The sequence below is a fragment of the Hydra vulgaris genome, chromosome 09 (genome assembly GCF_038396675.1).
Source record: "Hydra vulgaris chromosome 09, alternate assembly HydraT2T_AEP".
Classification (NCBI taxonomy): domain Eukaryota; kingdom Metazoa; phylum Cnidaria; class Hydrozoa; order Anthoathecata; family Hydridae; genus Hydra; species Hydra vulgaris.
The window spans coordinates 40,710,423-40,727,500 of NC_088928.1; the positions used below are offsets into that span (position 1 = coordinate 40,710,423).

At 29.9% G+C, this 17,078-nt stretch overlaps 1 protein-coding gene across 1 annotated transcript in view; it reads right to left on the reverse strand.

Annotated features, from left to right (window-relative positions):
* Positions 1 to 229: 229 nt before the first annotated feature.
* Positions 230 to 17,078, reverse strand: part of LOC101235984 (uncharacterized) — a 23,183-nt gene continuing 6,334 nt past the window's right edge. Inside the window, exons 2-3 of the mRNA XM_065805709.1 lie at positions 9,187 to 9,383; positions 230 to 1,152 (exon numbers count right to left, since the gene is read on the reverse strand). Of these exons, the coding sequence (XP_065661781.1) occupies positions 425 to 1,152; positions 9,187 to 9,383 (925 nt within the window). The 3' untranslated portion in view covers positions 230 to 424. The remainder of the gene's footprint in view (positions 1,153 to 9,186; positions 9,384 to 17,078) is intronic.

Consider the following 17,078-nt stretch of genomic DNA (forward strand, 5'->3'; position numbering starts at 1 on the left):
GTTCAGTATGTAACAATAAGTAACATAACAGTATGTAAATATGTTAGGGAAGTTCAGTATGTAACAATAATTTTAGAGTATGTAAAAAGTTTCAATAAATTTAAGACGTTTTTGTTTTGTTTTGCATATCAGTTTTTTTTTATTTTACATATCAGAGTTTTTGATGGTGTTAAGCAAGAAAACTAAAAAACTTTTCAACTGTTCGCAGACGAAAAAACAAGAACACACAAAATTTACTTAAGGATTTTTTTGTAAAAATTTTTCTTGAATTCTATTGAAAAGAATTATTTACAGTATATCAAAAATATTCCAAATATAAAATTAATACAAAAGAATTAACATTATATAAAATATTAGGCGTTATTTTAAGTACAAATTTAAATTATTAATTCATATAACAATTTATTTCTTACCATGTTCAAGATCATGTACTCTCAGAAATATAAAGCGAGTTCATGTATTTTAAAAATATACTTATTTGATATTGCAATGCAGTTATCGTACTTTTTTCAAAATTTCCAAGTTCATGTTGAATAGCTTGAGAGAGAGTTTCACCATTTGTACCTTTATTTTTAATGTAATTGGGCCAAAACAGTATAACACAGGATAAAATAACGTCAAATGTCAACACCCCATTCAGATTCGAAGATTTCTTTTTCCTAAAAGAGCTGCGGCGCTCTAAATTTTTTTTTATTGGGTTTTTTGAATATTGAAACAAATTCTTTAGGTGACTGCAAAAACAACTTAGTAATTTTTGATCTTCTTTGGACATAATGTCAGTGCTGAATTTAATAAATTTGAATATGTCAGTATTCATTACAACTGACACAAGTTTGTTGCTTGATAATAAAAAATCACTTTTATGGTTAGCACAATCCAGATGAGTAGTGGCATATTCCTTTACAAGTTGAATTAAAAATAATGACCCATCACATACAACACTCTTCTCTATTTCAGTCTGTGAGCCGTCTGAATTCACTAAGGGATGATTCAACCATAAACTCCAAGAATCCATTGCACTAACAAAGCTAGTTGCGTACTTATCAAGCAAATAACGCTTATCTGTAACCAAATAGATATCTTTAGAAATTGTCAATTTTATTTGAGTTTGAATAGATTCTGATTCAGGTCTACGCATAATGATGTAACCAGCTGGAAATGAACAAAAATGTAATATAAAACAGTAATAAATTTCAATTTTAATGTAAGTATGTATGACATATCTACCATACATACTTATATATTATAGGGTCTAATAGTAAAAAACTTCAATATTTATATATAAAGAACCACAACAAAAACCTAAAAAAAACTTTAACTTCTGGACAAACATACACATACAGACACACACACACAAACACATAAACACAGAATGAAATGCATCAAAGTCTCATTAAGTTCTCAAAATGTGTTCTTTATAATAAAACTAGCTGGAGTTACCCAGCGTTGCCCGGGCCAATATTTAAAAGTAAATGAGCATCTGGAACTTTGTTATACTAATTTGGGCTATGCACAGTAAGATTGTGCAATATTTTTTAGTGTTGCACAATAATCCCACAAAATGTGACCCTGTTGGTTGAAGCTATGAAATAACTGAAAGACATTAAGGAAGAAAAAGACATTTTGTTTATTTTCCACTTAAAAACAACAAATTAAGAATTTCCAAAAGAACATTTACTCAAATTTTTCAATTAAATTGTTCTCTCACACTGGAAAAAAAAGTTGAACATGTTACAAAAGTTAAATCATGGGTAATTTCTTCACATTGGATTGTTATTGTTTTCTTTTAATAGGACTTCATTAAAGAGGATTTCTTTCACTGAAGAGCCTTCTGATAGACAATGTTCTTGGTTTTTTCTTCTGGAGTCAAAATGAAAAGATTTCGTGGAGATCCAACTCTGGAGCATGCAACATAGAGCTGGCCGTGAGAAAAGCAGGGCTGTTCCAAATTGATGCCAGCCACTTTGAGTGACTGTCCCTGCGCTTTGTTAATGGTCATGGCAAAAGCCAGCCTGACTGGAAACTGGAGGCGCTTGAAACTGAATGGGAGGTCATTGGGAATCATTGGAATCCTTGGAATGAAGACATTCTCACCTTTGCCACATCCAGTCAGTATAGTTGCTTCAATCAAGTTTGAAAGGATAGCTTTGATGATGAGTCGAGTTCCATTGCAGAGCTTGGGACTGTCGAGGTTGCGAAGGAGAATGATTGGTGCTCCAACTTTCAGGTGAAGAATGTGAGGAGGACATCCAGATGGTTCTAAAGAGTTCAGAAATTCTGTTGGATAGTTGACAGCTTCACTGGGGTCCATAACCATGTCAATGGAGTTGTAGGACTTTTCATTGCCTGGGAGCATTTTCTGGATCTGCATATTGATCTTCGTGACAGACTCATTTTTGGGAGCCAGAATAGCTCTCTCACAGATCCAGTCATGTCTGGTGAAACTCTGCTGGATGTTGGGAAACACCTTGACAATGAGTTCCTCTGCAGAATCCACCAGTGTTCAAAAGTTGGCAGGGAATTTAATGAGCCCTGTCTGCACATCAACTGGTGCCTCACCATTGCCCAAGGCAAGGAGCTGATTGGAAAAGGCTCCTGCTGACAGATCACCAGACAACTTTACCCTCATGTTTGTTGTCAAATGAAGTGTTCTGACACTCCTCCACAGGTAGGAAGCTTTTAGACAGGCATTTAGCTCATCAGCACTTGTTGACCGTGGAATGACTGGCAGTGTTTGTCGAAAGTCAACTGTCAGAGTTTTTTTTCAGAGACTTTTGTTTTATAAAGTTTTGTTTTATAAACTTTTGTTTTATAAACTTTTGTTTTATAAAGTTTTCACCAAATCGCACGGCTGAGGCTGCAGAGCCAACGTGGACCCAATTTGGGCCCCCCTGACCCCGGGGGTCGGGGTACGGGGTCAAAACCCAGCTAAGAACCTTCTCCGCCTCGAGGACTACCCCCATGCCAAATTTCATCGAGATCGGTCCGGCGGTTTGGATTTCTATAGAGAACAAACAAACAAACACACTCAAACACACATTGTCCTTTATATATATTAAGATAGCTAGAGTTACCCGGCGTTGCCCGGGCCAATATTTAAACTGGCTTACCTGATATCTGTACACAAAAATGGGCTCAAAAATGGGCCTAAAAAATGGTCCCTGCGCTTACTTTTTGAGTAAAAACACAGGCAATAATAGTAATTACTTTACTCAAAAAATACTTTTTGAGTAAAATTTACTCAAAAATACTTTTTGAGTAAAAACACTTTACTTTTTGAGTAAAAACTCAGGCAATAATAGTAAAATAGTAAACCAATTGTAACTGGAATTTTTTCAACATTTTTTTTTCTTACGCCTATTTTCTTTTAAAAGAATTTATTTCAATATGCATGGTAAAGATGCATTATAAAGTAAACAACAAATATGCAGAGGCAATATGCACAATTGAAAAAAATGTGTCTTTAAATCTTAAAAACTGTCAAAAAAATACTAAATAAAATTTTATCAACAAAAAAAATGTTGTGTTGCTGCCGAGTTTCTTAATGATAGTTAATAAGTAAATAATAACTTAAATACTAATAAAAAATAAAAACAGTTAAAACAGCTCAAAATAAATGCCTGCGAAAAGCTAAAAGAAAAAGATAAGTTTAGTTTTTCAAGATGTAGACAGTTTTTGACAGAGAGCAGTGCTTTGTTTTACATTCACAAAATAATCATTTTTAATTTAGTCAAAAAAGATTGTGAAATGACAATGCCAAGAAAGTAGACAATATTCGTTAAAAGAACTCAGTCAAGATCAATAATAGATATTATGAAAATGTATACCCATACTGTTGTGGAGTCCAAGGCGCAGAGGGATCATCACTTAGATTAAACACAAGGTCTTAAAATTGCGATGCACTTAGAACACCAAAATTACAAAACAACAGTAAAAAACACAACCAAATAAAGAAAAAAAATGGCACGTATGTGGCAAAAAATTAATGTGTGGGTAAAACAGTTTGCAGTTGTTATTGATTAATTTAAAGATGTCTAATCTTTTCTGAAAAAATGAATTAATTAAATAATTTAATTTTAATTTAAGAACTAATTTCATAGTACTATATACCAGGTAAGTTTCTTAGTACTAGGTACTAGGTAGGTTTCTTGGTACTAAGAACTAGAAAGGTTTTTTGGTATTAGGTATTCATGGTCTTAGCGGTAGTTAGTAATGTATTAACTTACTTTGAGATTATTAAATCATTCCTTTCTGGCCTGTATCAAAGTCATGCTTAAAGACCAACACTCTTTTCTTTCTTTTCAAAAACCTCTGGGCTACCACATTCTGTACTTGGTCCAGCATTGTTTCTCATTTTTATTAATTTTAATAATTAAAATAGTCTTCCAGACAATCTTAAATCTAAAGTAATTCTATTTGCTGACAACACAATTATATACTCTTGTCTTGACAAAAAGTCATCTCTTTTTGATCACTTAGAACAGACAGCTGATCTTGAATCTCTCCTTTTTTTAAATAGGCTTGTGAATTTTAACTCCATAAAAAATCAGTTACTTAAAATAATTATTGCAATATTGTTGATATTTGTATATTGATGAAAGACTCTCACTGTGTGAAGACAACTGAGTCCTCTACTTTATGCCTTCTTGGACAATCATTTACTACAGACCTCTCATGGAAATCATATATACAATTCTATACAAATATATACAATATAATTCATGGAATACATATATCCAACTCCTAATGCATTTCCAAAATACCATGACCAATTTTTTAAGGTACTGTTTGCAGGAAGTAGCTACTTTTAATTACTCCAGGTCAGGTTATCGATCATAATGATCACCCTGCTACTGGTATTATGTAATCCAGTACTACCTGCTGCCTTGTAGAGTGTGCTTTTTTAGGCAAAGGTTAAGAGAAACAAACTCTGACTTAAAAAATCCCCTGCTTTGGGACTCTTGGTTGAGTAAAGACTTGAGGTGGTGTGTCGTTAAAAATACTCATCTTGGGCAGATATTAACTGCATCTAGCTAAAATTCACCTGCCTTGGGGCTCTTGGTTGAGTAAAGGCTAGAGATAGTGTCTTGATAAAATTTCTCACATCTCATCTTGAGTCAATTAACTTACTGTCACACAACCAATACGGTTTTCAATTCTCTTGCTCTACAGCTGACTTGTTAACTGCTGTGACTGAAAGATTTTATCGTGCATTAGATGGAGGCAGAGAGAGTAGGGCAATTGCTCTTGACATATCCAAGGCTTTTGATGAAGTTTGGCATGCTAGTCTTCTCCATAAGCTTGTTTCATATGGTGTATTTAAGAAAGTTTTTGAGATTATCAAATTGTTTCTTTTTAACCGCTTTATTAAAGTCATCCTCGAAGACCAACACTCTTCTTTATTTCCAATAACTTCTGGGTACCTCAAGGTTCTATCCTTGGTCCTTTTTTATTCTTATCTAGATAAATGATCTTCCCAACAACCTTACATCTAAAGTAGCTTTTTTTTTCCTGATGACTCAACTTTATACTTCTTTCTTGACAATAAGTCTTCTCTTTTTGATCGCTTAAAACAGACAGTCGATCTTGAATCTGATTTCACTACTGTAACAGATTGGGGCATACAGTGGCTTGTAAATTTTATCTCCAACAAAACTCAGTTAATTACTGCAAACAATTATTTCAGTACTGTCGACATTCCTATATTAATGAATGGCAACCTGTTGAATATACAATTGATTGCTAAATTAGCATCTGATAAGGTTTTCTCTTTATTGTGCTCTCCATTTTCTCTCTCCTGATTTCATTCTCTACCTCTACAAATCTCCTATTTGTCCCTGTATGGAATACTGTTGTCATATTTGGGCTGGTTCTTCTAATGATGCTCTTTCTCTTCTAGACAAAGTTTAAAAATGCATTGTAAACATAGTCGGACCCACTCTAGCACTTTTTGAGATGAAATATGAGATTTCGTGACCTGAGAATAGCGGGCTTTGGATTTAGACAAAACCTTTTTACAATGCTTTCTAGCAATAGCAAAACCTGTTTTCTGGAGAATTGTTTTGCTGATAGATATGGAAATAATAGTTTCCATTGAAAATTGCAGCAGCACAATGTGAGGAAAACCATGGAGAAGAGTGAGACATGACTTGGAATCGTCGAGAGAGAATAAAGGATTCCACGCCAGCCTGAATCCAAGAAGTTAACTAAAAAGCACATTTGTCAGTAGGAAGATGAAAGATTTCTGCTTAAGGGCCATCACAAAGAAAATCATGGAAAGAGTTCCATTCAGCTTTAAGGTAGTTGTAAGAGGTATGTTGAAAGGGGGGTTCTGATGATGAAGAAGAATGAGATAATAGTTTTAGAGAGATCCAACCATTATCAGAAGCACTTAAGGGTGAATGTGCAGAAACTAAGCACTGACTAGGATCAGAAACAAGACATAAGTCAGGTAGAGAGGATAAATGATTTTAATTGTCTGGAAAGCAAGTTGGAAAGTTGACTATTTGAGTTAGAGATTGAGAAAGGCAAAAGTTGTGGGTTTTAATGCCTGCATAGTCACTGACACTAGAGCCAAGCCACTCAGTGTGATGAGCATTAAAGTCATCAACAACAAAAATATTAGCTGAAGTATAAAGAGAGAGGGCTTGGTCAAATTGATCAGAAATAACATTGAAAAGAGTGCAGTTATAAGATGAAGGAGAGCGATATTGAACAAAGAGAAAGGTGATAGAGTAAAGTGGTGCTTAACAAAAGTACATATAAAAATAGTCTGTGAATTCAAACCTAGTTTCCAGACAAATTGGTGAATTTTTTTGAATATAAATGCCCAGGCCGAGCATGTGACTATTGGAATCTATACAATTTAAAGGAAGATAATTATCAACACTAAGATCACAAGATGAGACAGCCGAACTCAAATTAGTCTCACAAAGTGCAAATAGGTCTGATAAACTTTGCAAGAGAAAAGACTCAATAGAAGAAAAGTTACTTTAAAGACCATGAATATTAGTGAATGATAGATTTAGAGAACTTGGTGATGACAATGGTTTTTTGAGTTTTATAGTTTTTGGTACTTTAGTCATTTTTAAATTTCAAATAGCTTGACTCAAACCACAAATAGTACACTATTTAATAGCCCAAGCAATTGCCTCAATACTATTAATAAATCCTAAACTTTAACAAAGGGCTCCAAATGTGGCCTCAACAATGTACACTAAAAGTACAAACAGGGACACCATCCATGTGCAACATAGCACTGTTAGTACTCTGATATATTACAGCTGTTGATGGAATCAGCCTCGACATGTCATTCAGCAAAGTCTCATTTTTTACTGTATCTGTCTTTGCATGCTCTAATAACCTTAATTCGTCTAGTTTTTTTCCCTGCATCTCAACCCTTTTTTTTCTCCCATTCTCTCCCATCTTCATCTTTTCCTGACTCATTCAACCTTTAACTTTTTAAGTCTTCTGTCAACCATTTCCTTGCTCTACAACTTTATTATTTGTTTCTAGTAACTTCTAATTTAATAGTGGTTGCTTGCAACCTTGTTGGAAGCGAATCAGAACAAAACAAAAAAAGAAAAAAACTAATTGCCAATTAGTATCTGCTGAGGTTACCATTCTTTATTGTGCTTGCCATTTTCTTACTTCTGATTCCATTTTCTACCGCTACAAATATCTAATTTGCCCCTGTATTGAATACTTTTGTCATATTTGGTTTTTCTAATGATGCCCTTTCTCCTCTTGACAAAGTCTAAAAATGTATTTTAAATGATGGATCTGCTCTTTTTACCATGTGTGAACCACTATCCTATAATTGCATCTCTTTCTTATTTCAACAAATACTATCTTGGTCACTGCTCAAATGAGCTATTATCTCCATTAACTTATTATTACTTGACTTGTCATTCACCTAAGTTGCATCCTTTTACTGTGTCAGTCTAAAAACTTTATAACTTTCCCCCATCTTCATCTTATCCATCCATCTTGTTTTCCTAATTCCTTCAAATTACAGTTTTTTGAGTATTCTGTCAACTGCTTTCTCTCTCTTGAACAATATTCTTTATTCTGAAAACTCTTAACTTAAATAGAGGTTGCTGAAGCCTTGTTAGGAGTGAATTAGTTTCTTAGACTACCATCAGCCAAAAGCTCCGACCAAACTCTCAGCTAATGAATGTACATTTAACTCTGGCTATCCCTATTTTATACCCCTAACCTATTTCATGTTTTAATACTTGTATGATTATGCATTGACAATTGTTTGATGTATTGTATGTATCACATACATGATGTATATATAATACCTAATAAAATATAAATTATTAACATGTAAATTTATTTATATTTAAATTAATAAAAAATTTGTGTTCTTTGAAATATGGTTTAATTTGTAAATAAATTCAAACTTTACTGGTTTTCAGTTCGCATTTTATCAACAAACTAATTTTTTTATTAAAAGTATTATATTAAAAATTTGCAATTTAAAATCTTTTGTTTATTATTGCAGCTTTATTTTTAATGTAGAAATCAATATAAATTTTTTTTTTCAATTTTTTTTTGTTCTTAGTTTACCTAAACTTCAAGTCAAGAAATAAAGAACAAAAAAAAATTTAATTTTACTTTGTTAAAAATTGCATCACTGCAAGTATTAAAATAATTTAAAAATTTTTACACTTTTTAAAGACACTAAACAGAAAAATTCAATTTTCAAACTAAATTAAATATTTTGATTTATATTTAATTTAACAAATCTTAAATAATTAATTCTTGGAATAAAAGTAAATTAGAGCTCAAAAGTTATCAAAAACAATATCACTAAACTTACCTTCCACTTAAGTTATATAACTCTGTAAGTTATGAAAGGTGTCAACAAGACTGCAACTCTACTTATATTTAAAAACTATAAAGTTAGTATCAAGTATTATATTTAAAAACTATAAAGTATAATAATCAAAAACATCCCCGAACTTTAAAATATTGTATTCGATTTCCGAACAATTCATAAACTTGAAATTCTATTCTTAACTTTTCTTATGTCTTTATAATGTACAATGAAGCTTTATGAAAAACTAGTTACCATAACATACAGAAACTTGTTAACAAATCTATTTTCTGTACCATTTGCTGATCTAAAAAAAAAATTATAATCTTGTTTGATTGATGTTTGTTAAGAAAATAAACTACCTGTTCCATCAAATTTATTTTGAAGCATTTCCCAAAGTTGGTAAAGGTATACCCAAACTAACTGTTTATCATATAACAACAAAACACAATCATGTTCTTTAAAGTAACCGATAACAATCAAAACTGTGCATGGATTTATTCTTGAGTAGCAAAACATCACAGAATTTTTAAATCTACAACAGCTTTTTATTTCACTCCTAAAAACAAAAACAAAATTTTTTTTGCTTATTTGTTAATTTCTAAAAATTATTTAATTTTAGAACTTTTGAATAATAAAATAATCAATAATAAACAAAATGATAACACTAATACCTACAAATTAGTTTGGATGATTACTCAATTTGTTTGATTTTTTTAAAGATTTTCAAAAATAGACAAGCATGAACTTTAAGATAATGACTTTAAAGTTCAAAAAGCTCCTTTATTTTCTATTTTTTTGAATTTAAAAAATGATATTGTACTTCTGTAATCCATACTAGATTTTGGCTGGAAAAAGCAATACTGGCTTTTTAAAATCTATTATTCTTGAGCTTTGAGTCTTTAAATTTTTTCCCTTGTGTAAATCAGAAGAGAAAAATTCTGAAACACTAGAGCCTGTTTAAAAAAGATTTTATCTATATATAAACTTGCATGGTCATCTAAACTTGCATGGTCATCTGAATTTGCATGGTTGTCTTTAATTTTTACCTTAAAATGTAAACTTAATGTTTTTAAAAAAAAAATTAATTTAGAAAACCAGAAAAAGTTTGAAAACTTAAAAAAAAAAAATTTATTGATAGATTGCCTGCCCAAACCAAAACCCTCAGATGATGTAGAAGCACTCATGTTCTACCTATTTTTCAGTGTATGTATGTAAACAGAAAAATATATATATATATTTAGCAATATAGCAACACTCCTCACATGTACTATTTGTCAGTTAATTTAGAAGCACTCCTTGCATACCTATCTATTTGTCAATTGATGTAGCAGCACTCCTCGCATGTTATACCTATTTGTCAATCGATGTATGTAAACAGTAAATAAATACAAATAAATATTTAGAATATTTTTATTAAAAAAATAAAAAATATTCCAACCTATAAAGTTGCCCTTTTAAAGTTTTTTTAAAAAAAGTTAACACTTTATTAGTTTACTCGATTAAATTGAATGATTTTTTAAGAAAAAGAGTCATTAAGAGCCATTTTTTACATCAAACAGTTTAAATATCAAACTATAGAAAAATATATACATAGATATATATATATATATATATATATATATATATATATATATATATATATATATATATATATATATATATATATATATACATATATATATATATATATATATATATATATATATATATATATATATATATATATATATATATATAGATATATATATATATATATAGATTATAATAATAAAAACTTAAAATTTCTAGTTAGTCCTTAGGATAATAGCTTATAGCATAGACCTGCTATTAAACATAACACATGTGTTATGGAAACTTAGTATATTTATGTGATCAACTAAAAGCGTTTGAGAAAAAAGATAATAACTTCATAAACTTAACAAGGATATCTTGTTTCTCTTCAAATTTTTCAACAAAGTTCCCAAAACCATTTTGTTTTATTAACACAGCATAAATTTCAGGTAGGAAAACAAGTTGCATTATATAAATAGTTGGTATGCATTGTTGAAACATTTACATTTATACAAGTTGAAATTACATTTTTAAATTATTTATTAAATTAAATAAACTTATATTTCTATCAAACAGAACTCCTCTTAACATTAAGATGTTTATTGAATGTGGCATGAAACAACACTGGTTGTAAAATTGGTACAATTTAATTTGGTATTATTTGGTTTAACTGTATTGATTTGGCATATATATATATATATATATATATATATATATATATATATATATATATATATATATATATATATATATATATAACTCCTAACTGGTTGTCGGAAAGTTTTTCTGTATTTTGTTGACAAAAAGTAAAAATTAAAATGCAAGACCGGACTTTTTTTTTTACTTGATAGACTGTCTGCCCCAACCAAACCCTCAGTCAATGTAGCAACACTCCGTTGCGAGTCAGGCTATTTGTCAGTCAATGTAGCAGCACTTTGTTGCAAGTCAGGCTATAAGATAGTCAATGTAGCAACACCCCGTGCATGATTTACAGTAAAAAAATAAAAATAAAAACATTTTATTAAAAAAAATTAAAATATTGTTTATATTATTAAAAACATTCAAAATGTTTAAAAACATTTAGAATGTTTTAAAAACATTCAGAATTAAATTTGCATTTTTGCGGTTTTTAAAAAAAATGATTAATTTGTAATTAAATTAAGGGTTTTAATTTTCAGACAACATGGAAATGTTGGACAAAAGTCAAAAGTAAATAAAAGTGACATATTTGTTGACAGAAGAATCATTTTTTACTTTCCGTACTCCCAAATGCAACAATTTATAGAACTATATATATATATATATATGGATATATATAGATATATATATATATATATATATATATATATATATATATATATATATATATATATATATATGTATATGGATATATATATATATATATATATATATATATTATATATATTTGTTTGTTACCTTAGTCTTAAAAATTCCCCTACTGCCTAAACATGGGCAGTAACAGTAGTAATTATAATGAACTAGGTAATTCTGGACGAGAATGCCTATATGCATTAACAATCTTAAATTACTTTTTCATCTTAAACACTTTATATAGCGCCTATGATATAAGATGATCAAAATAATTCAAGGTTTCAAAACTACTAACAATTTTAATAATTATTTTTATAATTGTGGAATAATTTTTTATTTCTTTTTATAACTTATATTAGGTTAGTAGTTTTTAAACTGTTGATTAGACATTAAAACTAAATCAGATTTTAAAATTTATTATATTATTATCAAATTTATCAAATCTTTAAACCTTTAACTTTTTCATGTATTCTTTCATAAAGAGGAATAGGAATACCAAGCCAAGTGGCCTTCTTTATACCACAATCCAACAAACTTTTTAGCAATTTGGGTGTTATAGATGCACTTTAGATTTGGATCAGGTCTAGATAAAGAATATATACCCGAATTGCCAGATTTAAAAAGTGTCAGTTCATACAATGAGATTTTTATTAAAAAGTGTTGGTAAACAATAGTAATATCATTTTCAATCTGCAAAATGTTTTTTATCCAAATAATAATATTATTATTGCGTGAAAAAAATGAATAATTTTTAGATACACAAACAAAATATTATCAAACTGCAACTGTTTATTTCGAATATAATTAACATTGATAAATTCAAATGTTATGGGCCCCACTTCATGGGCATATTTTAGCTCTATATTACTTTTATTAGCCATAATCGGTCTTAAAAGCTTATGTTCAGACAACTGACATATGGTTTGCTGTAAGGACAAATTTAAATGATGGATTAATTTCTTCAAACTCCCAGTATATAATAAAAACTGCCAAAATTCAGTTGCCTTCCAACAATCTAACTCCTGTAAAGATCACAGCTTGGGACTGAACTCTTTTGGAATCAAAATTGCATATACTCTCAAGGAATTGATTGATCAACTTTGCAGTCTACTTTTTAAAGGTCCCTTTTATCCACATAGTTAAAAGCCAGCACATCACTCTAAGACATGCATTTATTTTTGAAATTTAAGTATATTTTAGGAGAAGTTTAGTCTTTATAGGAGGTTTTTCAAATATTAAGATATTTTAGGATTTTTTAGGTGGCGTGGCCACCCTGTAGTTGGAAGCAGTTCCTTGTTAGAGTACTGCATTCTTACAGTAAGCATGTTTTACATTTAATGGTTTGAAACTTTCCTTATTTATTAAAAGAAAATATAAATACTTTTTAACTCAATATCTTAAAGGCACATATGATATTGTTAGTTCCAAGTGAACATAGCAGAGAACTACTCAGAACTTACAACAGAATTTGAAGTTGACACAAAAAAAAAGGAAAGTAAAAGGGTAAATTTTTTATTCCAACTTAGTTCATTTTATTATTTAAGTTTATTGTTCACATGATGTTATGCAATGTTATGATTTTCTTTTATTAAAATAAAACTTTTGTCTGGAATAAAAAGGGTTGAAAATCAATTTAGCTCGTTACCGATTTCATGGAATAAATCAAATGATTCAGATTCAGATTATACAAAATCTGAAAGTAGAAAAAAAAAGTTGTCTATTTCGATTTCAAACTCAAACCTGCAGTTTTCGACTCATCCTCATCCTCAGTTGCAGTCTGCTTAGATGTTTGAATTTTGTTATTTATTTATTAATCATTATAACATATTTTGTTTTGAAGAATATTTGATATTACTAATATATTTATAAAGCATTATGTATATAAATATTTACTATATTTAAAAATTGTATAATTTGTGCATAGAAATTCAAAATGGGCCTCAATCTATTAAATCTACTATCTGCTCTCCTTCTCCATTATTTGTAGTTGATGTATCTAGTACCTTTAGTAATGAAGGTTAATTTACAGCTTTTTTTTAATTTTTCTACTGTTACATTATATAAATTAGACTACAATATTATAAATATAATTTAATCTTTGTAAAAGTTTAAATAATGTGTTTGAAAACTGTGTGTGTTTGTGTAAATACGTAATTGTAAAAATTTACTAAATCAAATTATTTTATATATACAAATACTTTGTGTAAACAGCTAACCAAACTGTACTACCATCATCTATACCAACACCAATGCTTGCTAGAGCATTGCAAGTGGACCAATTATCATCTGATTTGGTTAATCACTGTGTTGGAGGTGTGTTTAATGTGTGTTTAAAAAAATGATGAATTTGTTTGTTTGTTGTAACTTAATATGACTTAAGATATAAAGGAAATCTTTTGTTTCTATATACTATTATTTTTATTAAAGTATTACTTTATGTATTTTGTTAAAGAGTATACCTGTTTTATTTTTCTTTACATTTAGTAAATGATCGTCAACAATTAATATTATTAGAAGAGATCAAACAGGGCAACCAAACTATAATTTTGTTTCTGCAACAATTATTATCTCAGCAGCGTGGCATTATAGAAACAAGTTTAGACAATTTTGGGCTGCCGGTTTCATAAATGGAACAGTTAAAAAAAATTGAAACAGATTGTCTAGACAAGGGAAGTTTGTAAGATAATGTATTTGTTGTAATTGTTCGGTTCACCAAATATTTTGGTTCAAGTTACTTTAAATTTAATACATTGTAAATAACATCTTTTAAAAGAGTTTTTTAATTTTTAATTTCCTTAGACACGCTATTTGAGTCAGTGTGGTGGAACAACTTTTTCTGAATCAACAAGAAATATTATGAAGAGGTTGATGACAAATAACAATGCAGTTGCTTGTAATTGGAAACTGAAAGGGAGGAAATATGCCTTTAGCAATAGCAAGCTTTGCCAAATTATAAATAGTGCACTTTTTTTGTGGTCAGCAACCTTCTGCTCGTGAGCTGCATGCAGCTTTTTTATTTAAACTGTGTGGCTCTTCAACCTGCCCAAGTTTTATACTTAAATGTTATTAAACATCATAAAATAATAATATGTGGATTCATCTTCATTGCGACTCCTAGTAAGGTGCTTTTTTTTAGTTATTTAAAAAAAAATGGCTCTCCACTTATAATAGGTTGCTGACCCTGCGTTAAACGATTATTATTTAATCTTACTCTAGATTTACTCTTACCATTATTACTATTTTTAAAATAAATATAAAATTTTAATTCTTATTTAGATTACCAGATTAGAAGATATTTGAAAAATCAAATTAAATGAATGTGAAATGAAAATCAGTTTATTGTCACCTAACGAATATTTGATTTTATTTAGATGCTGTTTGACATAATCTGTCCACATGTTGTGGTACGGATAGCAATGTTGCGTGTCCCATTTTGCAAAGCGAAGGCATGGCTTTGCTTTGCAAAAGATCGTGATGGAGAGAAAAGGAGAAAAGTAGCAGTGATGTGAAATGTTTATGTATTATAATATTAATAATAAATAACTTTTAACTAAAAACCCAAAAATTTATTAGAACTTTATTAACTTAAAAAATTTAAGAACAATATAAAAATCAGGGTAACATTTGACATAGTACCACTCAACTGCCTACTATTCTGACAATAACCAGCAACTTATTTGCCAACGCAACTCCAACTTTGTTGGGCCAATGTAATTCTCACAATTTAATACCAATAATGTGCCAACCTAGTGCCAACCTGTAAAACCTATTATGATATCAAAATTGCTTTGATGAGCATCAAATCATATGAGCCAACACACTGTATTATGTCAATATTGAAAAAATGCTGTATGCCTTATGCCAACATTGTTCCAACATTGACCCTACATAATATTTTTGTTGAGACATGCTAACACAACAATTTTTTACAAACTAGCTAACTGTAACTGCTAAAACTAACTGTACCCAGCTAGCACGCTTCATTGAAAAAACGTTGACCTGACATTGAAACTATGTTTGAAGCATTGATTTGATGTTGGACCAATGTGTTTTTAACAAAGTGTGTTAGTTTGGTAGCACTTCAGCTAACCTTGCGCCTACAACATAACAGTAAAAAGTGGGCCAACATTGTCAACCTACAACTAATGTCAACTTACAACTAGTATAGTTCACTCTAAGTGCAACTTAGAGTGAACTATACTAATGTAACATTAATGTACATTAAAGTAAACTAAACTAAAAGTAAAGTACAACTTAGAGTGAACTATAGTAATGTAACATTAAAGAAAACTAAACTAAAAGTTAAATACAACTTAGAGTGAACTATAATCATGTAACATTAAAGAAAACTAAACTAAAAGTTTTTTTTCATTGTTTTAACCATCTTTATTTCAATGTAAACAAATTTAATTATAAAACCTCATAAATCCATACCATTTCCCTTTAAATTTTTTTGCATTTTTAATATTTATCCTAACCGATCATAGTATAAAAGTTGTCCTCAATAGACAGCACTCTTCTTCATTTCCTGTAACCTCAGGGGCTCCTCAAGTTTCTATCATTGGCCTTATACTTTTTTTAATTTGCATTAATGATCTCCCAGAAACTCTCTCATCTAAGATGGCATTATTCACTGATGATACTGCCATTTATTCTTGTCTTGATAAGAAGTCAACACTCTCTGATAGCTTGGAGGGGACATTTGAGCTCGAAAAAGGATCTCACTTCTGCTACAACATGGGGCTTTCAGTGGCTGTTGAATTTTAACTCAGAAAAAACTCAATTTTTCTAATTCTAATTGCTATCACAACAATCTAGATCTTATTATATCTATGAACAGATGTACTTGATGAGTCATCTACCCTTCGCCTTCTTGGATTAACTTTTACTTCCGATCTTTCTTTGAAACCATATATCAAATCCATTGCATAATTAGCATCAGCTAAGGTTGCATCTCTTCACCGTGCTTGCCACTGTCTTATTCCGGATTATATATATATTATATATGTTATATCCTTTCCTTTATCTCCATAAATCTCAAATCTGTCCTTGTATGGAATACTGTTGCCATACCTGGAGCGAATCTTTGAATGATGCCCTTTCTCTTTTAGACAAGGTGCAAAAATGCATTGTAAACATAGTTGGATCTACATAGCCAACCTTCAATCATTGTCACATTGTTGTAATATTGCTTCTCTTTTTCTTTTCTATAAATACTATAATGGGTGCTGCTCTAAAGAGTTAGCATCTCTTGTGCCATCAACTAAAATTCATTATCATATTACTCATCATTCAATTAAGACTCATCCATTTACTGTGATTGTTCCTAAGTGCTACAAAAAGACTTATTCATCTAGTTTTTTCATCA